General features: G+C 41.8%; 1 protein-coding gene across 1 annotated transcript in view; it reads right to left on the bottom strand.

Moving 5' to 3' along the window:
• LOC306768972 (serine/threonine-protein phosphatase PP1-beta catalytic subunit-like) overlaps positions 1 to 23,659 on the bottom strand; it is a 24,579-nt gene extending 920 nt beyond the window's left edge. Inside the window, 9 exon segments of the mRNA XM_079257468.1 lie at positions 1,678 to 1,812; positions 1,969 to 2,120; positions 5,025 to 5,096; positions 5,265 to 5,369; positions 6,266 to 6,391; positions 6,394 to 6,435; positions 6,438 to 6,494; positions 6,574 to 6,705; positions 23,531 to 23,659. Of these exon segments, the coding sequence (XP_079113594.1) occupies positions 1,678 to 1,812; positions 1,969 to 2,120; positions 5,025 to 5,096; positions 5,265 to 5,369; positions 6,266 to 6,391; positions 6,394 to 6,435; positions 6,438 to 6,494; positions 6,574 to 6,705; positions 23,531 to 23,582 (873 nt within the window). The 5' untranslated portion in view covers positions 23,583 to 23,659.
• Between the last annotated feature and the right edge of the window lie 2,485 nt (positions 23,660 to 26,144).

Genomic DNA, 26,144 nt, shown 5'->3' with positions numbered 1-26,144 from the left:
GTCACGGCACAAGCCACCCGCCGGAGGTCACGGCGTGGTTGGTCGTCTTACAGCTGGAAAACTAAAGCAGCTTCTCTTTCCTGTAACAGTCAAGTGGAGACGAATCCTGCCGTTGTGGGAAAGATGTTGGTTTCTGCATCTGGTCTGATGTTTGTCTGCTCGACGTTGATGACCTGACCTTCTATCCAGGCTGAAAACTGGTTAAAACTTTACGGACATCAACTGGAACCAATTCAGAAGAGTGATGATGATGAAGACTTGGGCGTTGTGGTGAAACCAGGTGGAAGAAAACCAGAACTCAGAACTATGTTTGGAGGTGAAAGTAAGATTTCCACATGAACGATGTGAAGGACTTAAGAGCTGAACCAGAGGAAAACCACGGATCAGGAACTACCTGGAGAAAACGGCTGAAGTTTGGACTCTGGAAGAGGGTCAACCTGGACTCAGACCACACGCCGTCCTTCCCGTGATGAAGCGTCAGGGCAATACGTGATGTAGAAGCCTGTGGGGCCAGTCTATGACCTGTACTGGACAAGGCTTTGTGCGGTGATGGGAGTGTCCCAAAACCAGATCTTTCTGAAAACTGAATGGAAACGGATCTTGTGACATTAGAGACTGAAACCCTGGTTCAGTGAACGATGGAGTCAAAGAAAGCAGGTCAAAAAAAATGTTAGTGACTTTTGTTGGTGATGATCTTTATTGTTGGTGAAGAATCTGGTGATTATTTCCATTTCAGTGATCTCAATATGGAGAATATGTGGCCAAGTGAGGTCCTGCTAGTTTCCATGGAGATGGAGGTCCTGCTAGTTTCCATGGAAATGGAGGTCCCACTAGGTTTCCATGGAGATGGAGGCCATGCTGGGTTTCCATGGAGATGAAGGTCCGACTGGGTTTCCATGGAGATGGAGGTCCTTCTAGTTTCCATGGAAATAAAGGTCCCACTAGGTTTCCATGGAGATGGAGGCCATGCTGGGTTTCCATGGTGATGAAGGTCCTGCTAGTTTCCATGGAGATGAAGGGGGGTTTATCAGGAATTATTCTCTCTTCCATCATAAACTATGTTGAGGTTCACTTTGTTCTGGATCTTCAAGGCGTTTCCAAGGTGACTGAGGGGTCTATCCCTGGATTCTCCTGACTCGTGATCGATACAGATATCGATAATTCTGACATATCTGCTTCTATTAAAATATCTGCAAAACTGCTCAGTTTCTCCTTTCACACAGTTCCTCAGACTTTCCTGGTCCTGGATGGACTGATGGGTTTCTCTTAGAGTAACAAGGTTTTCTTGTAGGAGATCATTTAGATTTTCTACTGTGTTCCATGTGAAATTATTCAGACAACAAACATTTCTAGATTCAGCCCAGATGATGGACACAAAGAGGTCTCATGAAGAAAGGGTTAAAGTCATTTTTAGACTTAATCAGGCTTTTTATGACTGGAGACGTTCAAGTCTAAAATACCGGAGGTTTTTCCTCTGAAGGAGTTTCTCCAGATTGTCAAAAGCTGATTTAGGAATGTTTAGGAGGTGGCATCAGAAATGAGACAGTCATGCAGAAAATTTTATATGTTCCAGTAAAGAGGCCTTTCGCATCTACAGCCTCACTTTCATCTTTTACTACGTCAGTTTTATGATCAGTAAGAACAGCAGCTGGAGGTCTGCTGGGCGCAGAATAATACCTGGAAGGAGCACATCAGGGTTTCGTCCACGCTCATCATGCCGCCAGCGTTGTCAAACTCTCCACAGTAGTTGGGAGCTGAGAACAGGGTCACCAGCTGCCGCTTGGCAAAGAACTCATAGCCATCTTCTACCACCTGGGGGCGTCAGAAACACGAGCATGAAGCACCTTTCACAAACAGAACTTTTCCATTTCATTCAGAGCTTTGGCCAATCAGGCTGCAGGATGTGGTTCTGGGAGTTTAACCAGCAACATGTTGTGATGAGGAAGAGAGGAAGAGAGAGAGCAGTACCTGGTGGGCTCTACAGATGAGGTCCAGATCATGACGGTTAAGGAACTTGCTGACCACGTCGGCGCCGAAGGTGAAGGAGACGCCGCGGTCGTTCTCACCCCAGCCCTGGACGTCCTTGTCGGGGTCGGACCAGAGCAGATCACACAGCAGGCCTGTAGAGGAAAAGCAACCATTAAACCGCATTCACACAGGAAATCTTCACATCATCAGGATCTGTGACCAGACTAAACCAGGCCAAACGCTGATACAATCTGCAGGACTCGAAGCTCTCAGACCACAGGAAGTCGCCTCTTCTGCATGTCACGCCAACATCCTGACACTTAGAAAATGTTCACGCACATTCTTCACGAACAGAGTTGCCATGAAAGGCAGAAAGAAGATCTGAGAGGCAACGGCTGTCGGAGCTCTGATGGCCTTATAAGGACAGGAACCGGCAGCTTTAATGAGGAGGGGGTCACTTCCCCTGTCCACCAGGACGTTCAGAGTGGGGAACTGAAGAAACTCCAAGCCAGTGTTTCCACTGGAAACCAGTTATACAGTTACAGTGTTTCCAGTTAGACACCATGCGGTGTACTGGTGCACAGCAGACTTCCAGTTTGACAGTGATGCAGGAATCAGTGGGAAAATGTATCACATGGTGGTTTTGCTGCAGTGCTTCAAGAGGCTTTCAGGTTGCCGGAGGACGTGAATGCAGGAAGACGTCACCTGACTGACGAAGCTCCGCTCTCCTCCAGAAGCTCCGCTGTGGACAGAAAGCTGATTAAAAACACAGAAGCTGTCTAAGAAGAAGGAGGAGGAAGCAATTCTACGTAAAAGCTGCATCTGTCTGGTCAAACTGCTGTAAAACCACAAATATTTAACAATCTGGCTTTTCATCCCCAAGAAACCAGGGATCAGTCTCTATGAAGCCTATCGTGTCTGAAACCAGGAGGTTTTCCTGCTCCGTCACGACAGCAGAAGGAGATGACAACATGAGGAACACACAGCAATAATGGCGCCCGGCGAGCAGCTGTGTTGTGCTGCTGCTGGCTGGTCTACAGCTTGTACACCATGGCACGGTAATCCTGTAGCATCAACAGCAGGAGCCATGGAGAACATGCATGTCAGATGCTACAGGAATGTTGGAGGAGCTCATAGCAACACACGGTTAGCCTTTACCTGCAGACGCACCGTGTCGTGTTCCAGCTCTGGAGTGTTACTCTTCAATCACAGAGTACAGAGAACTGGTCAGCCAGTTTGTTAAATGGTGCGGTGACAATCATCTCATATTAAATACCAGCAAAACAAAAGATGATTGTTGACTTCAGGAGGAACAAGAATAAACAAAGCACTGTTTCCACCCTGGGAGAGGAGGAATACAAGTATCTTGGAGTCCGGGTGGACAACAAACTGGACTGTTGTAATAAATTCTGACAGGATTAGTTTTACCCACAGGAACATATGTCATCTGTAATAACTGGGAAGACTGAAGTTAATACCGAGTGAATCGACCATGTTGGTAATTAGCGAAGCAATAATTTAGATGACCTGCTGTATCTGAGGTCGTGTGATGATACTAATGCAAAGTAAATAAACATCTCTGCGATGTGGTCAGAAATGGGCCGGATCAGACATGTGGTTTACCAGGATATGTATCCTGAATGGAGGCAGCTTTGGAGTGTTTTAATCGCTTCCTGGGACCCAGACCAGTGAGACCGTTTCGGCCCATGACGTCCGAAGGCAAACAGGCTGAAAGGAGCAGCGTAGGGTAGGAAAGGTGGATCCCTGCATGCTTTGCCATGTGCGGTAAGAACATGTTACTGTTTGTAGTCCATCGGTCTGGTAATTCCTTTTGTACCAACTAGATCGCTGGCTGGAAATCCAAACATGATTCACATAAACACACAAACAACTTCAGTCTTTAAAGATGGGTTTGAGCATTAAAAATGTCAAAAACAAAATATTTACTTGCTGCTGTTTTCTACAGCAGTCCCACTGCATGGTGGAAGTCACCGCAGGGTTCACTAAACCGTTCTGCTCCCTGAACACCGGAGCGCCGCGGAGCGCCACGCTTTCCGCCTAGCGTGACAGGGCGCCAGGCACGTTTCACGGCAGAACACCTCTCCAGTTCACTCGATTTCACAGCAGTTGCTTCATTTAGGACATTTAACGTGAAAATAAACCAGCAGAAGCTTATTTGGCCAGAATGACGCCAGTGTCTTGCTCACCCGGGAGATTTCTGTAAATTTCTGATCATTCTTAGACTTTGGTTTTCCTGTGTAAAAGCACCACAGAGGAAAAAACTGACATATTAGATGTGGTCCTGTTGGAAATAAGACCAAATATCTGAAATTCAGTCTGCTATGTTCTACAGACAGGTGAAAACAGGAATCACGTTCCCACTGAACTTATCGCATCCCAACGGTGAAACGATCCATCCAAACAGGGACGCTACAAAATACTGGAAACAAACAAGCATTCAGGGAACGCCACGGAACTTGTCACGTTGCGCTGCACGTCCAACCAGAGTTGTCCACAAAAACACAACAGCATTTTGCTTCAGCGTTAGTGGAAGTAAACATTAATGTCATCCACCCGACGCTGAACATTTCCCTGTGGAAGTAAACATTAATGTCATCCACCCGACGCTGAACATTTCCCTTCCCTCCTACGAAGCTGCTGGTTGTCCTGCAGCGAAACGTACACGATCCATCGCCTCCCTGCACTTTGTCATGTTTTATGTCTCGTTCATGGAGCGCCGTCCTCCACCAGGACACTTTGTCATTATTTCTACCACCAAATAAATCCAATAGGGATTATTTACTGTGTTTATGTGGAGAAAACAGCCGTCCTACCTTCCCACAGCGACACGCATCATCTGCAACTCGTATGGAGGAAGCAACTCGAGCGGCAACACGCGCAGTGACTCTATGGTTTCATGTAACGCGGCGACACTGAAGGATCTCATGAATAATTTAGGAATCACGTAATGCGACATCCTTAATCTTTCGTAGCGGCTCTCCACATTAAAAGCATTTGCTCTGTTGTTTTCATGCGTGTATGTGTGTGTGTGCTACCTGTGTCAGGCACGTCTGTAGGTCTCATGATCCGTCTGATCTGCTCCATAGACTGCAGGTCAGGAGACAGCCCTGTGGACAACACAATCATCAAAACTCTGAGTTGGTCCTCAAATCTCTTCTGTTCCCACAGAAAGGATCCCGGACACGTCTGGTGGGGGGGGGGGGGGGGGGGGGGGGGGGGAGAGAGAGAGACACACACACACACACACACACACAATGTAAAAACTCAGCAGATACCTCCGTGACAGCAGAAGATCTTCTCGTCCACGATGGCGGCGATGGGAAGGCAGTTGAAGCAGTCAGTGAAAGTCTTCCACAGTTTAATGTTGAATCTGCGTTTACCTGCAAGATCAGCGAGACGGGACGTCAAAGCGGGCTGCGACGGCGTTTTAAAGGACACTTCTGCTCACTCATTGATCTCAGGCTGCTGCTGACTGGACATTCCTGTCCGTAAATCATGGAAAGTTTGACAGAAAGCGAGTTTCCAAGTCAGAATCCAGTTTTTCACCGTGCTCTCAGTTTTCTGATAAATCTGAGGGATCACTCTGGATTTTCCACACAGTCTTAAACGCCACACTGTGTGGCTGAATGTAAACGTCCAGACAGAACATAAATACTGGAAGTCCTTCACAGATGACCTGAAGGTACCCAACTGATCCTTGTTCACCCCGGAGTTAAACGCTGCGGTTCCTGAGAAACTGGACAATTTAAGCAAAACTACTCAGAGGCGAGCTCAGAGAGTTTAACAGGTTTGATAAAAGGAAAAACTACACCCATGACGGTGGACGTGAAGGTCGGACCCATGCAGCTGACAGTAAGATTTACACCAGAGAGCAGGTTCTGCAGAGGACAGTAGAGCACCATCTGCCAGTAAACTCTACTGGTCAACGTTTTTTTAATGGTTCACTTCAGTTCCCGCGAGTTTTTCCTGTTTTAAAACAGTAGTGGCTAATACCCTTCATTCAGCCATAAACTTATATACATGTGTACTTAGATACATATATATGCAATACATCCAGCTACAAGACCCGAACATCCAGAAACACCGTCACACTCTGACCAATCACAAGGAAGTACTTCCGCGTAGCTGCGCGGGCGTAGCTTGGATGCATGTTGGGTCTGAAGAGGTGTGTGTTCGAACGTTTGACCCTCCGCAGAGCCCGGTGCAGTTACAGCGTAACCAACCCAACGCAGACGCCGCACAACACAAACCAACCTGAAGGAAACACTGAACTCACACTCGTCGTAGAAGCCGTAGATGCGGTTGATGGAGGCACACTCATGGTTCCCCCGCAGCAGGAAGAAGTTCTCTGGGTATTTAATCTTGTATGCCAGAAGCAGACAGATGGTCTCCAGGGACTGCTTCCTCTGTCCACATAGTCCCCGAGGAACAGGTAGTTGGCCTCTGAGGGAAGCCGCCGTACTCAAAGAGCCTCAGCAGGTCTGTGTACTGTCCGTGGATGTCACCTGAGGTGGAGTTTAGAGAAAGGACAGTCAAAACATGCCAGGCACAGTGCTGCGTAGTCACTGACAAACTGGGACGAACCACAGATTTTGAGCGGAGCCTCAAGCTCCAGGAGGATTGGCTGACTAAGGAAGATCTCCCTGGACTTGATGCAGAGGCCGCGGACCTCCGCCTCCGTCATCTGGACGATCTTTCCAGGTCGACATCCTCGCACTGCGGGAGAGAAAAGAGGAATATAAGCATCTGTACGGTCACATGACCTCTGGTCTGGGCTTTCAATGAACTTCACAGTAAATATGGGCAGCTGGGTTTAGTCAACACGAGGACAGAAATAACACGCGTGGCTTTTGTTGTTGAGGAAAGTAAAAGTACATGAAACTTATGGCGAAACAAACCCAATGTGGGGTGACTACAGACTGGGTTGTTTATCTGTTTGACGAGTCTTAGCAGGTTTTAAGCAACATTTCACGATTTAACAGAGGTAGCTTTCCACCATTTATAGACTACGAGATGCTCTGCTTGCAGCTTTGCCACGTCGTAATCATTTAAAAGTCTTGTTCTCACTCTCAGGAATATCTGTTACCCTTTATAAAAAAATGGCAAACAGGTTTATTTGTTTAAAGTTGGGCTGGAACTTTAATGTGTTAATTACATTTACCTACCTACTGAATTACACACACCGTAGACTTTCCAAAACAAAAACACTTTGCACTTTGATGCTACATTTAGCAATATTTCTCTGAAAAAAAGTGACAACCAGCAAGTCTAGCGACTTTTTATGGTATTACTTTGGGTGAGTAACGTGAAGGCATGTATTGTTTAGTCTTTAGTTAAAGGGAGCGGCTGCTTTGTAAGCTCCTCCCACCATCCAGAAGAAGTTGCAAGCAGCTCGGTCGTCCTGCAGCATTCAGCTTCAAGCTCCAGTCAGAGCAGCAGGCGAGAACCTGCAGCCTCTGCTGCAGAACCAGACTGAAGCCACAACAACAAACATTAATACAAACTGAGTTTACATGATTAATATTTAATCTAGTTATCCACCAAAACACATTAAATTTAAAAAATGTGGTGAGATTAAAATAGATATGTCATAGAGATTAATTCATCTTAATTAACTAAAAGTTTAAAAAAAAAAAAAAAAAAAGTTAAAATACACAGGAATGTAAAAACAGCAACACTTTGAAATAAAGTTTTCTCATGGTAAATCAGTGCAGAGATGTGAGAAGAGTGCAAAACGCCGTTCTGGTTTCTGCTCTAAAATGGAAGTTAAAATTTAGCTTAAAGTCCAAAATGACACCAAGATTTCTGGTTTCTTCTGATTTTAACATTGCTGACAGAAGCATCATGATTTCACTGTAGGAATCAATATGTGATGTCTCCTTTACAGTACAGAAAATATTTGCACATCAGGTAAAACCATTCCTGGCATGTATCTGATCAAAATGATGGAGAGGAACTACACCAAAAGATAAAAAGCATTGGCCTTCAGAGGAATCCACAGTTCAAGCCTCAAGTATTTATGTGAACAAGTAAAAAACCAAATACATATTACAGTCCACTTAGGCGCTGCTGCAAATGTCTCCACTTGAAGGAAAGCAGAGAAACAAGACGCTGCTCGTTACAGAGATGTCCCACAACACTGTGGAGCAAACAGGTCTCACTTCTGTTTTATGGGGAAAATATTTTATTCCAGATCTAAATTCTGTTAACCTTTCCTGTCCTAAACTTTTTCCTGGATCTGTGAGGCGTTTCTAAGGCGAGTTTGGGTCTATGCCTGTATTCTCCTGATTAATGATTGATAAAACTATCATTCTGATTTAGTCACCTTTATCATATCATCAGTAAAACTGCTCAAGTTTATTTAGCTTCTACTTTCTACTGTAGCACCGTTCCTCATGAGACATAATTGATTCTTAAATGTTGCTAACAAGGAGGCTTTCCTCTGGTTTTCTGGGAAAGTAATGCCGCGTTATTTTAACAGGTAATCCATGTAGGTTTTCCACTGTGTTCCAGGTGAAATTACTCTGACAGTAACGCATAGCTTGATTTTGAAACCTTTTTAGTAATATTCACATGCCTCCGCTTTCTGTTGAGACCCAGGTTTTATAACAGACTGATGGTCTGGCTACTGTGGTGGGTTTTTTTTTTTTTACTAATTGAAATCAAGAAAAACAACGAGCAAAAAAAAGTTTTGTACTTTTTTTTTTTTTTTTTTTTTTTTTAAGTCTACAAAAATCAGCAATATCAAAGAATCGTGTGAATTGAAATTTAAATAAAAATCAAATTCGGCACCCAAAACATTGGAATGGAATTGGGACGAAAGTGTATCGTCAGCCCTAATATGTAGACAGATACACACAACCTGTGCATGAGGAGGTTACAGTCTGGATGGGACCCTTGGTGAGACAGTAATATAGTGATTTATCAGCATGATTATTAGTGTTTGACAGAAGCAGGTTTACTGCTGTAGTGTGGTAGAAACCCTGACTGAAAGTCATCGAAACAGTCAAGAACTTGTAAAGCTGTTCGTCGGTAAAAGAGCTGTAGTCATCTACCCAGGCTTCAGAGTGGAGACAGCCCTGGACGTGCTGCACGCAAAACCGTAAAATTATAAATGAAAGCAAAAATAAAATCAGCTAAATTAAGTTGCCTTGGTCTGTAGAGCAATATAACATTTAACCCCCTCTTTCAGAAGACATTACAGGAATATGGTGGAAATCCCAGCCTGCCAAATGCAGTTTGACATCTGTCAGAAAGGAAAGACGCAGCTCCGCGGCTACAAGTTGGTTTAAAATAGAACAAAAGTTTTTGTAATTTGTCTTTATGAGAAAGGCTAAATGTGCATTAGACTCCTACAGGTTTACATCCAGGTTTTTATTTTAAAAAGAAGTGTGTGTGTGTGTGTGTGTGTGTGTGTGTGTGTGTGTGTGTTGGGCAGCACAAGTGTGTGTACATATGCAACATGACCGTGCTATTTCTGCTCGGAGACCTTAAACCCTCGCTCAGCGTCTCTGCTGCACCCCAAGCAAAACACGCTGCAGTTGGACACTTGAAAGGTAAGACCGGGTTATTTTTAGACTCCCCAGGAAGGTAAACAAGACAAAAACAACAATCTGGGCAAGAAATCAAGTTTTAAGACTAAAGGCTACATAAAGCATCCTTCAGTGAGGACAATGCACAAGAAACAAGTGTCCAGCATCCAGTCAGCTTTTTGTGTGTGTGTGTGTGTGTGTGTGTGTGTGTGTGTGTGTGTGTGTGTGTGTGTGTGTGTGTGTGTGTGTGTGTGTGTGTGGACTGCTGAGTGAATGATTTCACACCCCTCCCCACTAGCTCCACCATGACGTGTTTGCACATCTGTGCTGGCTCAGCTGATTTTGGGGGGGGGGGGGGGGGGGGGGGGGGGGGCGGGGGGGGGGCTCCATATAGGACGGACAGATACACACAACCGCAACCAGATGCGCGCGCCCGGGAGGATCCCCTTTCATCGTATGGGAAAGTCGTGGCAGAGCGCGGGGAGGGAAAGTCGTGGCAGAGCGCGGGGAGGGAATGCGCAGCAACGCCTTGGTGCTGCCGGCTCCTCTCACACCATCCCACACACTCATCCAGTGACCTTGACTTCGGATCGTACCACTGTGAACATTGTGGGGAAGAGTCCAAGCATCCTTTAGTTAAGCAATCCAGGTTCCATAGGAGGGAAAAGAGAGGTTTCCATCTGATCACCATGGAAACTCAGCAGGACCAGTTTCCAGCCTGAAAGATGTTTGTGAGCAGAGTGGCTGCTGCATCAGACAGGGAAAAGAGCCGATGTGCAGATTCAGTGGCACCTTCCCCAGCCCACACTCTGCATACTAAAGGGGTACTGCAGAGTGCCGTTCCAGAAAAAAAAAAAACTAGCAGTACACACACACACACACACACACACACACACACACACACACACACACACACACACACACACACACACACACACACACACACACGTAACTAAAGTGAAACAATACAGTCCAGTTAACGTTTGCTGGTTAGATCAAGTTTTTTGGAAACCCAGTCCACTGTACCCATAAAGCTTAAACTGGATGTCTTTCCAGCTCATCTCATGCCAAAGGGGATTCCTACACTGCAATCTCAGCAGCAGCACCCCCCCCCCCCCACGACTTTCTGCTGAATGTCCTGATCTTTAAAGTGGCTTTATTTCTGGGCCCTCCTGCATTTTGCCAGCCAACTATACTGACGTCAGAGGGAAGCTCAGCCTTGTACCCCACCCGGAGCCATATCTGCATTCCTGACAGCTTTGCAAGCCTCTCGAACCTGAGCAGCCATAAACAACTGCTTAAATACTGTTAAAAGGCTAAATTTAAAAGTAAAGCTACATTTAATTTGAGTTTTTAGGTTTAAAATGTGCCAAGGGATTGATATAATATCACAATTCTCTACTGCTTGCTACACTTTGTGGTGTTAAACCACAACAAAGCAGCGTTATGACACAGAACAATGCAAGTCGAATGGTTTAGCCAGCGTAGAGTAATGACAGACCTGTCTGATCAGTTTCAGTGCACTGAGTAAACATCTGTGTTGAAACTAAATGAAAACACACAACTCCATTCATTTTACATGAAAACAGTCGCTGGTTGTGATGTAAGAGAGAGTTCACTCTAAAAACAGAAAGTAGAAAATAAACCAGTCTCAGATGGACCGCCTCGGAAAGGCTTCACCATATTTGGGCTTTACCAACCAGAGGAAACAGGAAGTCATCAGTCAAAACAAAGAGGGGCGTGCTGGAAGGCGGGAGTGCTGGAAGGCGGGAGTGCCGGATGGGAAAAGAACCAGATTAGTAAACACGGGCCAGACCAGGACTCCGTGAAGGTCCAGGTCAATGTAACGGCCCTCAGCTGACAAAGAGCAGAGTAAGCACACAGATGCTAAAACCAGGGCTGACACGACATGTTGCTCATATTTATTATCCGTTTCTCTCTTTGGAAAAACAAAACAAGATGAAACCTGTTCTGGAGGAGATAAACAAAGAAAATGCTTTGATTGAAAACTTTCATGATTCAACACATAAATGTTGTCAAAACTAGGAGAGGCTGTTTTAGACATGTTCCACTGTCCCACTAGACCGTTTCCTGACATGAAGTAACATAAAAAGCATCATCAGTCTGCAGGGATGAGAGGTTTTATACATGAACTGTTTGTTAGGTTGTGGTCAGGACGCTTTCCTGCAGGTTTTAAAAGGCTTTGAATGAATGTGAATGATGGAAATCATTAAAGTCTGCAACTCGTCTTCACGTCTTGGAGCCGTTTTCTGGGTGCCTCCTCTCCGTGTAATGGGATAGAAAAGTGCAAAGGGGAGTCAGAATTAATATTATTTGTTGTCTTAGCTTGGGGCTGCACAGTGGCGTAGTGGTTAGCACTGTGGCCTCACAGCAAGAAGGTCGCTGGTTCGATCCTTGGCTGGTTTGGTCAGTGGCCTTTCTGTGTGGAGTTTGCATGTTCTCCCCGTGTATGTGTGGGTTCTCTCCGGGTACTCCGGCTTCCTCCCACCATCCAAAGACATGCCTGATAGGTTAATTGGTCACTCTAAATTGCCCCTAGGAGTGAGTGTGAGCGTGAGTGTGGTTGTTCGTCTCTCTGTGTGTGGCCCTGCGATGGACTGGCGAGCTGTCCAGGGTGTACCCTGCCTGTCGCCCAAAGCCGGCTGGGATAGGCTCCAGCTTCCCCACGACCCTGAATTGGAATAAGCAGTTCGGGAAATGAATGAATGTCTTAGCTTGACTTCTGTTTAATTTTGCACAACTTTAAAAAAACAAAACAAACCTTTTGATTGTCTATAATTTAGATATCTACGAATCTGCAGTAAATTTCTCATACATTTAGACATCTATTACATCTATTTCTAGGCATTTTTAAATATTTTGCGGTAACTTTCTTTTACGAGAAAAAAAAAAAAAGATATGAAACAGGAACAATTACAACAGCTATACTGCTTTAATTTGAGACATGCAGAATATAAAAACATGGTTTAGGAGGTGTAACTTAACAGATTTGGCCAGTATGACCAACATTATATTAGCTGTACTGTTTAGTTTGTTTTTATGCATGACTAGGCACATTTTCCACTGATTTACAGAAGGAGATCGGATAAGAACCTCCTCCGTTGCCCATAAAATGGTAATGTTTTGACATCTGAGGAAGGCGTCTTTTTGGGGGTATCATGTGAGTAATTTCTCGTTGCAAAGGAAATAATGGAGTAAAGAAAATGGCATTTAGTGCTAATAGGTCTCAGAAGGCTGCAGAAATAATGTTTTACAAGCAACTTAACTATGATATACTGCACACATCGATGCCTAAATGTATAAATTCATCAGTACAGCTGGTAGCCAGAGATGTAAAGCTTTGTTGGATGTTTTGTTCTTAAATTCCTCTCCGCTGTAAAGTTAAACAAGCCCTAAATGACTAAATATTGTGAAACAGTCAAATATTTTGCCAGTTATTCATTTCTGTTATTTTAAGCAATAAGGGACCAAAAAAGAAGTTATTTTATTCATTAGATTTTTTTTTTAAATTCTATATTTTTCAAATTAATCAGCTGATTAATGGGTTATCAGAAGTTTTTATTCTGTCTAATATTATAGCTGGCATCAGCCTTAAAAACACCCACATCGGCCGAGCCCTGCTACACTTTGCCTTATTTCTGTACCGCATGATATCAGAAGCCTGTGGATCAAATAGGACACATCCCAGTTGTGTAGAATTTATGTAAATTAAGTTACACCTAAAACGGAGTTATAAAATAAAATCACATTTCATGTAGTTATTAAACCTAGAATGTTTTTGCAGCGTGCTGAAAATGTGTTTATTTCTGCTGTGAAGTTTGTCTTTTTAAACATGGGAGTCTATGGCAGGGGTATTTAGTTTGGTCCTACGAGGGCCGCAATCCAGCAGCTTTTCCATGTATCCCTGCTCCAACACAGCTGATTTAAATGAATGAACCTTGGTGCAGAACCTGACAGGCTGTGAGATCCATTTAATTTGATTGAGATGTGTGAAGCAGGAGGATACCCAGCTGGATTGCTGGCCTTGTAGGACCAGACTGAGTAGCCCTGGTCGATGGGGACTGACTCTTTTGGAGCAACTAGAGGGTGGATGAGAATGCAGGTTTTGGCCCTCCTACACAGGATTCACTTTCACCAGGGGTTGCTGCTTGGTGTCCACCAGCTTTTTTTCAGTTTTACCTGAAGATGTGGAGGGTGTTGATGTTAGCTTCAGACGCTCTGTACTCCAGAGCATATTTGCTGCTGGAGCCTCCAGCGACTTTTGCCTGACTGCATTTTCAGTAAATCAATGTTTGGCTCCCATCCGACATTTTAAAACTAAAATATCTCCATCCACAAGATGTGACTCCTTTTTTTCCGTGCAGCAGCATAATCATTGTGAAAATAGGGTAAGAAACTAAACCCCTTTGGGGAGTCTTGAGGCATCCCACCCAGAAAAGTGTGATTTTTACATGTTAATGTGCTGGCTCCTGCACTATACCACTGTAGCGCCACCTCTGGTGGAAATGGGGATATATTATTCTAATGGCTTGGCTGGTTTCACTAAAGTGCAGCATGAATGCCCATCTTGGTCCACATGGACACACCCCCCTACAACTGAGCTAGTCCCCAATTGGATCGAGTCTAGTGGACGATCCCGATGTGATTGGTTATTTGGACTTTGAAGCTACGCTTCAGTTGTCCATTGACGTGACTCCAAACAGAACTGCATGAAAGTGGACCAGAGTTGGTTTGAAGCAGACCAAACCGTCTCCACAGGGTACATGTGGAGTATCAGGAGGTTAGCTAGTTTCCGTTTCATTAATCAGCGTGACGTTTAGTTAGCGTCAACCACGTGCCTGATTCTGACTTTGCTCTTTGAGCTTTACCGGTGTCTAAATAAACAAGTTGCTCTTTTTTTTTTTTTTTTTTTTTTTTTTAAATTGTGGTTCAGAAACACTGAATTCAAAAATAAAGTCAAAAGTTATGCGTAGCCTCCATAGTTACGCTAATCCAGCCATGCTGCCAGGTTTATACATCAGAGTCCTTCTGACAATCTTTACGTTTCTCTTATATTCCAGGTTGAGACTGAGGAGGAGACAAACAGCCAGACCCAAAAAACCACAAACAACCTAAAACAGCCAGCAACACTGGAAATACAGCCACACATAAACAGGACAGTCGCTGAGGGCATTTAATGGAGCACGTTCCTGCCTGACTTATGTGGACTTCAGACTTTAAAATATGAATTAAAAACACTGTTTTTATAAGATGCTGATTGAGTAAATGGAAGCATCCAGTACACCAAGTGCACTTAATGTATTTGTTAACGAAAGTTGACATTTCTTTTACTCTACAGTGAGCAGTTTAAGACTAAAGCTGTAGTTAATAAAGTTCTATATTTTTCATCTTATAAGTTGTGATGATGTTTCTGTGCTGTTTTGACTTTCTGGTGTTCTGATTTCTTTTTTTAAAAGCGTTTCTTCCATGTGTAATAAATCAAAAATAGTACTGCACACCGAGCACCCTCCCCAGTACCAGTACTGATTTTTGTTTAAAGACAACTCTACTTCCAAGATGAAAATCTTGTCTAACACGTTTTGTCTGCTTCTTCATTGTGAGGATTTTTAATCACACTGATAGTGAAAAGAAATGAGGTGAAGATGTCTGAAGACGAACTGTGTTACCTGTTGTGAGTGTGTCAGTGTGATAGGCAGAAAGCAGAGGCCGAATGTTCATTTGGCTCTGTCAGAAACAAGCTGACAAGAAATGCCAAGTTCAGCACAAACCTGACTTTTAATTTTCTCCAGTTTCTGCCTAAATAACACTTAGAAGAACCTCTAAGAGGTCAAGTACCCCCGTGAATTTTAAAGAGGCATGACTGTGCATATTTTGGTCACTTCTGCTGCAAGCAGCACAAAAAAAACCTAAAATCAGCCTGTCAGACCTTTTTTAGCCATATACCTCCACTCTCCATCTGGGCATGAGGCCAGCAGCTCCCCTCCAATCCTCCATCTAACCCTCTCCCACGCAGGGCCAGTGGAAAACTCTGACCCCTCAATGAACGAAAAACACAAAGCAACTCTGGCAAGCAGAGCCAGAGCAACTCTTAAGGCAGAAATCCTGACTGCAGAGGCATTTCTGTGCAGGGGGACGTTTTCTCTGCCTGTAAGCGCCTCGGGTGAATGGCTGTCTTTGTGTGGCGAAAGAAAGGATGAAATTGAGAAGAGAGACTGTAGGAAGAAATAAACAGAAGGAGTGGCTGCAGAGAGAGTGGGAGAGGTGAAGAGGAGTAGAGAAATGTAGGGTGAAACTGAAGCTGGAGACACGGCCGTGGAGGGAGTGAATAGAAAGGGAGGGTTTATTGGAAAGCTTAGCTGGCCGGCTGAAAAGCCTGGGTGAGCTCTCTGCCACGTTTGGTGCCAGGGAGCGAGCGCTCCCCGCCACACAGGCTCCATCATTGTTGTTTCCATAACAGAGTCCCACGCCAGGAGCCTGAATACCACGCAGCACAGCAGCTGACACAAAAAAGCAGGGCGACACGCTCGTAAGCAGGCACTGCATCTTAAAAACAATCCCAGTCAACAGTTTGCTCCTTAAAACTTCATATCTAGCCAGAAAAGGATGCAAGTCTCTCCGGTATATCATGGATAGTAGGTCTAAATCAATTCACTGTTAAATCGTTTCATCTTGATGCAGCACGTGTTGGACTCAATTATGATTCATAAATGTTCAAAAACGATCATTTTTCAATATTGCTAAGATTCCAGGTAAACATTAGAAGACAATATGAAAAATATATATTTGACATTTATTTATGTTCCACATAAATGAAATACAGTGGAACCAATTCTTTTGATTATTTGAATTTATGACACTGAATGGAGAATGGAGTAGTATAAATACAGTCATGAAGTGGGGAGGGGGGGACCTTAATATGGAAAAAAGATGTGTGAAAATCCTGATAATGGTTTAATGGAATCAGAGCAACCTGATTTAAAATGTAATTGTGAAGTACCCATGATTGCACATCTCTAATGTGCACGTGGACCTCCTAGCTGTAGGAGGTAACCTACCCCTCACCTACCCAGCCTTATTTAAGCATCATGTAGCAGCTAGACTCACATTATATTTCCAAAAACTTAGTCACAGGCCAGGCGGCCTGTCCAGGATGTACCCTGCCCCTCGCCCACAGACTGCTGGGATAGGCTCCAGCCACCCCACGACCCGTACTTGGACTAAGTGGTTTGGAAAATAGATGGATGGATGATAACAGGCCAGGCGGCCATCAGTGACTGAAAGGCAATGAATAAAAACAGCAACAACAAATATTAGGCATAAAAAAACAATTAAACTAAATAAATGTTTGATGAAGACCATTTCATTCAGTGAAGGATCCGACTTCATAAATCCAAAATAACCAATTCATGCCCTTTGCCAGATTTTATGTTCCATACGAGGTCAAACGTTGAATGCAGTTTACACTCATAAATCAAAACGACGAAGATAAAAATCCAGTTTTCCTCCTCCTGATGAGAACATGATGCTGATGGTGCCGCGTGGAGCCTACAGGCCACCTGGGCTACAGAGGCGGACAGAGGGACTGTTGTCACTAAAACCCCGGGGTAGAGAGGGGTTAGCGCGGTCATGCTGGAAAAGCTCAGACCTGTTATAGCTGCTTTACTGGACCACAACACAGCTACAAAGCAGAGCGCTAGTAAAAACTAATGAGGAGGAGGAGTAGCGGCTAGGTGGGGTGAAGACAAACTGAACAGAAAAACAAGCTAGGTTTGGTAAACCGTAAACAAGAACACAGGGAACCATGTGCACCATGGACAGCCACAAATAATTCATGTTCCATAAATAAATTATACACTTTTCTATTGTCAACTTATCTCATGATGCTTGTTGTATAATGGGATTTTATTTAATATAATGTATTGTCGCCAGTGTACCAGGAAAGAGACAGATCTGGTCCATTGGCCTCGTTGTGACTGCTGGTGGCTGACAACCAGCTAGTCGCTTAAAAGTTTTGCAAAATAATTTAAATACATTTTTTTTGTACATTTGTCCCAACAAGTGACAGTTTACACCACAGCTATATTAAGCAGTTAAAAATAAATATTAAGCTTAATAAAATTAATAAAAATTGTCACCAAATATAAAAGATTACCATTAAGTGTTGTTCAAGTGTCATTCTATCATCACTAACAATGTAGATTTACTCATTTTGTATAAACTCTATTGGCATAATATTTATTTCATGGAATACTTGTTAAATTTCAGTATTTGAGAATACACGGGGCCTCCATTGTGTACGACTTCCGTCATGCCGTGTGAAAATAAACAGAAACATGCAGCGTCCGCAGGAATGAGTTGACCATCCACACTGATATTTACTGTAAAATGTAAAAATGTAACGCTGAGTCATGCTAAAGAAGCAGATGGTTGATCGATTTCCCACAGAGCCGTGCACCCCCCCCCTCCAGACTGCAGGAACAGCACATCGCACCGCTGTGATTGGACAACCAACCACCAAATGGGTTGTCCACTCTCCACTATGACACAAACGTTCTGTTTTTTTGACCCATGATGGAGTCTTTACATGCAAAGTGAGTCATATCAACATTCAGAAAGGTGTCCTTTATGACATGCAGGCAAATGACGAGCTGTAAGTCACAAGACTGGTTTCAGGACAGTATGTGTTCATGTGACACCAGAAAACTGCTCGCTTAGCCCGTGTCGAGCCTCCTGTCACTGTAAAGCATGTTGTCAGTCCATGAAGTTTAGCCTGTCAGCGAGATGCTGGACGCCGCTCATCATCCTCCGCTGAAGGACACATCTGCTGTATACGCGTCAACATGTCAGAGACAGAAAGGTAGATGTGGAGGGCATGGCTCTGTCCACAACTCTATGAAATTTGATTTAATCCCTCCATAAACGTCAAATTATATATGGGATTTTACAAACAGGCAGTTTGTTTTTGTTTTTTGTTTTTAAAAAAGCAAAAAACAACTAATTTAGCAGCTTTTCTGGTGGACTTTTCCTGGTGAATGTGGTTAAAAGAACATTTAGTTTACTTTTCTCCATTAGCAGCTGTTACTCCTTCGTATCTCCTCCCGTGTCCAGAAGAACACGCTAGAAGCTTGATCCTCACGCTACCATCCAGCTTCACGCTGCAGTCAGAGCAGGATCACCTGCTGCCGGACCAGAAAGTGATCCTGTCCTGGTTTACCGTCAGATATTAATGACTAATAATGGAGAGTCTGGAGTTACAGGTACTGCAACACGTTGTAGACTCTGAACAACTGGAGATGTTACTTAAAATATACGAAATGACACTTTAATTTGCAGGGATATTTTCCATTGCTTTCCCTGTTTTAAGACATTTCTAGATCTTGAGTTTACAAGATTAATGTCTGTGTCTATAATTTAATTCATTCATCCAACAAAATCCATTTAAATGGCAAAGACATTGCTTTTTCAGACAAATATTTATACAATTAAATCGATATATTTACAAAGCCTGTTTTTTTCCCCTCAAAACTAAGTCCAACCCCTATGAAATACTTGTTTATGAGTAGCCCAGACTTTGTTTTTTTTGTTTTCTACTGATGTGACAAACAGTTTCAGGACTGAATGGATCAGGTCTTTTTTCTCAAGTGGTTATTTATGAAAGATGATGAAGCATCCTTCTGTAAACATCTAACTGTGACATCTACATGGACAAATAAGTGGTTACCGGTACACTTGTGGAGGTCACTAACAAGGCTGTTAAAAGTCCTGTCTTCCTTAATAATGGATGAATATACAGTAACACCATGTGACTCATTCATACACAGAAAACCAGATCAGAATACAACCGTTTGTGTGGATTCAGCACAAATGGAATAAAAAAATAAAAATCTGAAATTCACTGAACACAAGCCCACCAGTCTGGCGCTCATTTCAGAGCTTTAGACTCCAAAGACCAGCTGGACTTTAACAGCTCTTAAGCAGCGAAGGCAGAGCGGAGCATAGACACCAAAACCACAGACACAGCTCTGAGTCCACAAATTACAGCACTGGATACAGTCTTTAAGAGAAGACTAAAAGTGACATGCGAACAGGTTAAGAACATGGAGATGAGACGAGAGAGCGGTCTGAGGAGACAAATCAGCGCTTGATATAAAACATCATGTTTCCACTGGTATGCCCCCCACCTGTAAGATATTACAGCTGTACTTTAAATCACCAGCAGGTATCAGAACTCCTAAATGAGCTGCTAAACAGGGCTTCGAGTTACGAAACATTTGGCCCTGACAGTCACGGGGATTCATCACTACTTCCATCTTTCAGCAATGCTTCTTGTTTCACATGTTTTTAAACAGTTTTGAGTCAAATTTCTTCATTTCTTGGGCAACTCTGGTGTTTGTGCCAGCTTCGTGGCTACTGCAGACGGTGGAAACCAGTGGGGCATAAGCTTACCTTGCCATGTCTCGTTTACCTCGGCGCAAAAATGTGACGTCTGTCTCATTTCCATACAGGAAAAGACAGATGAAATGCGACATAATGAATTGGCAATACGAGTTACATATGAAAAAAAATAACTGGACTCTAACCGGAGCGGGTTTTCTGTGGAAGGGGACCAAACAGTGTCTACAAGTTTTTAAGATGTACCCTCTTCAGTTTCTACCTACTTCATGTTTTTCAGATTAAATAATCTTTGATTAAGACAATAAATTGTATTTAAATATCTTCAGACAATAGGAGTCCCATTAACTGCATTTATTCTACTCTCTAAAGTATTGTGCTAAAAAAAAAAAAAATCCTAGAAACTTCAGAGTTATGAGATGAGAGGAAGTAAAAATCTTTTTCAGGTCACTTTTCACTAATTAACGCAGTTTTCTTTAGAAATTCATTCCTGTGAACAACATCTTTACTCTTGAGCTCCGTGTCCGACTGTCTGAATTATAAAGGTATTTTGTAGGGGTGGGAGATCAAACATCTTTACAGCAGAAATAAACATGTTTACAGCCTGGTACAAAAATCCATTTCAAGTTTAACAGGTCAGGTTTACCTTCAAGACAACTGTGGGGGAGTGAATCTTTTCTATCTCGCCCGTTTAAAAGTAATTTAATATCAAAATTCGGCACCCGATCTCCTGCTTCAAGGCAGAACCGCGGTTTTTAGCCGGTTAACAACGTGACTTAGCTTTAGCCCGCTTACCTCCGTTAGCTGGTTAGCTCCTGTTATCTCTGGGTTAGCTCGGTTAGCTCTTAGCTACAGAAAGCTCAGAGTTTGCTCGATGTTAATCATCCACCATGACGCTCACAGCCCCCCTCTCAGCTCCACCTCTTTGCCCATATTTGTATTTTCCAGGCGAGACGACACGCATGCCCCTGCCAAGATGGTGACGGTAGGAACCGCCCACCGAGCTTCAATTCAGCTCTTCAGAAACCTACGGGTGACGTCAAGGAGGCTCCGCCCAACTTTTCATATACAGTCTATGGTTTTTAGTCTACAAAAATCAACAATATCAAAGAATCGTGAGATTCACATTTTAATTGGAATCGGCACCCAAAAAATTGGAATCTAATCGGGACAGAAGCGTACCGTCACAGCCAAGTGTTTTCTTACACTGCTTTCCCCAAAACTGCTTCTATCTCAGCATAGATCATCTGCCATCTCATTAGATAAACGAGATTTGACTAAACAGCTTTTTCAAGAAGGTGTTACCGTTACTGTACTTGTGATTGCTTCCCAATCTGACTCGGTGTCACTGAAAGGTTAAGTTAATTTCTACCAGGGACAGCTGTGCCCGTTGACATTTAATAGGAGATCAGACAGCTCTCTGTATGCGCGTTTGTGTACATGAACTGACAGTACTGAAAACCTGACACAAACTGCTCATGTTGTTAAAGGAAATCCCTTCCTGCGCTACAGTAAAGGTCCTTTTATTTGTGCAGTCAAGAAGATGGGGGGAAAAAAACCTCCCAAGCGTGGTGGTGGACAAACACTCTTAGTTTTCCTCATATGGATGCCAGGAGAAACCCACTGGTCGGCTTCTTAGTGAATGCCTGCAGGAAAGCCAGCCGTAGATGTAATCTAGCCAAGTAAACCAAGATGAGGGATATAAAGATTGAGCCCCAAGAAGAGTCTGTGAGAGGTCTTTGTGCAGTTGAAAGGTTAAGTCTAAAAATAAATTAAGTCTCTAGTAAAGACAAAATGATAGGCTGAGGAAAAACTGGATTCCTGCAGCACCCAGATCTGTTTTACTGTTTGAGTAAAAAATACTGAGAATAAAATAAAGCCAAGTAAATCTGACTCACAGACTTCTTTTTCCAAATAAGATGGATATCACACCGTGCGGGTACATATTTTGGCTCAACATGAACACAACACTTTAACATTTTATTCTACTCACAAAGTTTGAAGTGAAAACTTGAGATATTTCAGGTTAAGGCCAAAATATAACATGAGGTATTGCACATAGAAGACCATCACTGGCTGTTGGTCAAGGGATTATTGCACATTTTACACATTTTATGACCGTTTATTGTTTATTGGCTGGTGCCAATAAATAATAAAAAACAAACAACAAAATTTTAAGCCCTCAGAAAATAATCACTGCTGTCTCCAAGAAATGAGCAAGTTTAGCTGGAAAGGATGAAGTGAAGGGATGAGTGTGCTGGACGCGTTCACAAGTTCATATCTGCAAAGCTTTAGGGTCAAATCCCTGCATTGTCCCCAACAGGCAAACAACAACAACCAGCTCTGAACAGCCATCTTTCTGCACAGCTCACGTTCAAAAAGCAAATGAGCACCAATACATCACCAGTCCCCATCAGTCAAAGAATAATCCAGCATTTTCACATCAAGCTCATTAGTTTGCATTTACTTTAACAGCAACCCAAAATAAACAGAACCTGTGTGGGTTTGCTGACGACTCAGAGGCTGTTCAGGAGAATGAAAGGCATGAAAAATGTAACCATCCCTTATTTAGTACTGAAAGTCATTCACCTTCGCCACACAACACATTACAATGGCGTAGGACAAACAACAGCCCTTTCTTCGAAAGTACAGAGGTGCCATTTATACACACTTATCTGACTTAAACAGAAGACACTGCTGAAAGAAGCAACTAAGAATAAATCTTAATAACTAATGAAGCAAAGAGATTTATCATGTAAAGTTACAGGATTTTCTCCCCATTTCATTCTAGTTAATATCCTTGTGAGGCTTTAAGCACAAAGGTGGAAAAAGTTTCTAAGTTTGGGAATGCTTACCAGCTAAATTCCCCTGCAGGTTTATCTACTAAGAGCCATCATCAGGCCTGTTTAAACAGCATCGTTTAGTAAATTCACACAGAAACGAGACACTTTCTCATCTGAGAAACACCAAATCTCATCTGGAAACTTGACATATTTCCAAGGTTGTTGGGTAAACCAGTAAACAAAGAAAACCTTGAAATGCCAAGCCTTCTAGACTAGTTGCATTAAATATTTCTGCTGACCTAAATCAACAAATTGCACTTTATTGTCAACATAAAACCAACTTTTTCCGCCAGAAGATGTTGATGTTCACAATGGCGAATATACAAGAAGTTTTTTTAAGATGTGTGTGTTACGTGTTGCATGTGCAAGTCAGAGCAGAACTTTGTGGTATTAAAGCAGCAGGGAGGGACTAATGGGCCAGTTTCAGACTGGTCCGCCGTCCTTCCCCAAACTGGACCCGCCGGGCTGCGAACAGAACCGGGTTCATACCGGCCCATAAACCCCTGACCTGCAACCAAACACCAGCTTGTATGGGTGACATTACGCTGACTTTATGTAAAATAGACAGAATAAGTGTGTGACTAAAAGGTGTGCCAGTATTTATCGCCAGTCCGGCTCCTTTCAGCTGCAGCAACGGGAACAAAGCGCGAGCGTTTCCTTCACGCTCGCGACAAAAACCCAACTTACGTCAAGATGTCGGGGAAACACTGCACACAATGAGCCAGTAAAGACAACATATGACTGCAAACTCACCTTCTAAAAGCCTAGAAATCAACGAGTCGACGTCCAACTCCCCCTCCGCCATTTCTGAGGAGCAGTAGCGGCCGCCGCAGTGTGGAGCCGGAGTGAAGGCACGCCTGGGTGGAGGGACGCCTCGCCCGCCAGCCTCCTCCCATAAAACGGCTGCTTGTGCTGCGTTCACTTACACTCGGAATTTTACCTTACCAGCAACATAGAAGTTGTACACTTCTAATTTGCCTCAAAAACTGTTAATGGTTTAAAATTGTTTGATAAAAAGTGTTGACTCAGCACCAAAATATTTATAGTTAGCAAGAGTTTCAGTGACTAAAGCATCGGACTCTTAGAGTTATCGTGTTTTAAAGGATCTGTTCCCAATAGTGGAAAAAAAGACATTAAAGTTGATCTTTATTATTGTAGAGTGCGACAGAAAAGCAGATAAAAAAAAAAAAAAACTGTAAATACATCTGGAACACATAACTGTTCGATATTAAAATGTTAAGGGTGATTTCTAATCTCAGAAAGGCAATTTTCTAAACCGAACCTGTGATTTTCAACTGTACCAGAAATCATGCAAAACCTGGAACCTGTTAAAAACAGATTACTGGTAACAAATTAAATGACTTTTTATATTTCTGCCGCAGTCTTTAACATCCAGGAAACAGACTGATAGAACGAAAAGGTCGGAAATATATCATGCAAGTATTTAACCAAGTTAAGTAAAAATGTTGTCAATGAGAAAGGGACAAATCAGGAGTACTATGCCATTAGGAACTGTTACAGCGCCCCTTCCTGGTTAGAATGACTGAATTTTATGCATGATGTTTTTCTGAATAATTTATTTATCTTTTTATACGTTTACTTAGTAATTAGATATATGCCGAATAAAGAAAAACAATTCTGGCTCATAATGTTATTGTGTGTGTGTATATATATATATATATATATATATATATATATATATATATATATATATATATATATATATATATATATATATATATATATATATATAGTTATAGTTATATATATATATAAATATATATATATATATATATGGTTATATATATAGTTATAGTTATATATATATATGGTTATATATATATATATAGTTATAGTTATATATATATATAGTTATAGTTATATATATAGTTATAGTTATATATATATATATATATATATATATATATATATATATATATATATATATATATATATATATATATATATATATATATATATATATATATATATATAGTTATAGTTATATATATATATATATATAGTTATATATATATATATATATATATATATATATATATATATAGTTATATATATAACTATATATATATATATATATATATATATATATATAAAACTATATATATATATATGTATATATAACTATAACTATATATATATATATATATATATATATATATATATATATATATATATATATATATATATATATATATATATATATATATATATATATATATATATATAGTTATATATATATATATAGTTATATATAAGTTATATATATATATATAAGAAATATATATATAAGAAATATGCATGCCAGATCAGTTTTAACTTATTCAGAACGTATTGATAAGTGAAGGGTCGAGTGTCTCGCACACAGACATGGATCCTGTCTCGCGCTCTCTTTGCAGTGACTACAGCTAAAAGTTATGCTCCTGCCTCTCCCACTCAACTTGGTTTTCTGTTCCTTTAAAGTGCGTCATCTGGGTATTTCCGCACTGTTTTGAGTGGGTGGTGGCAAGTTTGAAGAAGCCCGAGGTGCAGCTCTGTTAGGCTGGCCATGGAGCAATACCGGAAGCACTGACATTTTCTTTTCAAAATAAAAAAACTTTTTATTTACTTTGTAGAGACTCAGCAGCTGTTTGAATAAAACATTTTTGTATAAAGTTTTGTTATTTAATTAAGTGAAATTACTATTGAAATTATAGCACTATTTCTTTTTCATATTATTGTAAGTAAAGAGAAAATTAACACAATTTTAAAGTTAAGATCAGTGGTGGAGTTAGATGTTTATACACGAGAGGCAAAAGGTGCATTTTTTAATCTTAAAAGTCAGTTAAAACACATATTTTCAAATCTTCTTTGATGAATTTTTTATGTGTTTGTTTTTTAATTGTTGACTCTTGGAAAACACTTTTTCATTTTATATCTTGAGAGGTGCTTCATGACAAATGAAACATCTTTACATTAATAATCTGGACCACAAAATGGAAATATTTATATCAATGTCAAAAAGATCCGTAGAAACGTAAGTTGGTTGTTTTGGAGCACAGTATGAGATGCTTGATGTTGTAGAAGAGGCATCTTCCCAGAGCAGTTTACTGTGTGGTGGTACATGTAGCAAACTCCACCTTTGGAGGTGTTGAGGCGACTGTCATTGGGACTGGGTTTTTTATTAACCTTTACTAAAAAGCTGAAAATGTCTCCTGCTCTCTTAATTTTTTAGAACTTCCCATATAAACTAAGGCTGGTTACAGGCTATATTTCTCCTTGTTTTTATGGTGTGACTTAAAATCAGGTACCTATAATCTCCTATTTAAATAGAACTGGATCATGTTGCATAGTCACTGCTAAATTTTTC

This window comes from Telmatherina bonti (assembly GCF_933228915.1).
Source record: "Telmatherina bonti genome assembly, chromosome: 18".
In the NCBI taxonomy this organism is placed as follows: domain Eukaryota; kingdom Metazoa; phylum Chordata; class Actinopteri; order Atheriniformes; family Telmatherinidae; genus Telmatherina; species Telmatherina bonti.
This window is presented reverse-complemented; position numbering and strand designations above follow the sequence as displayed.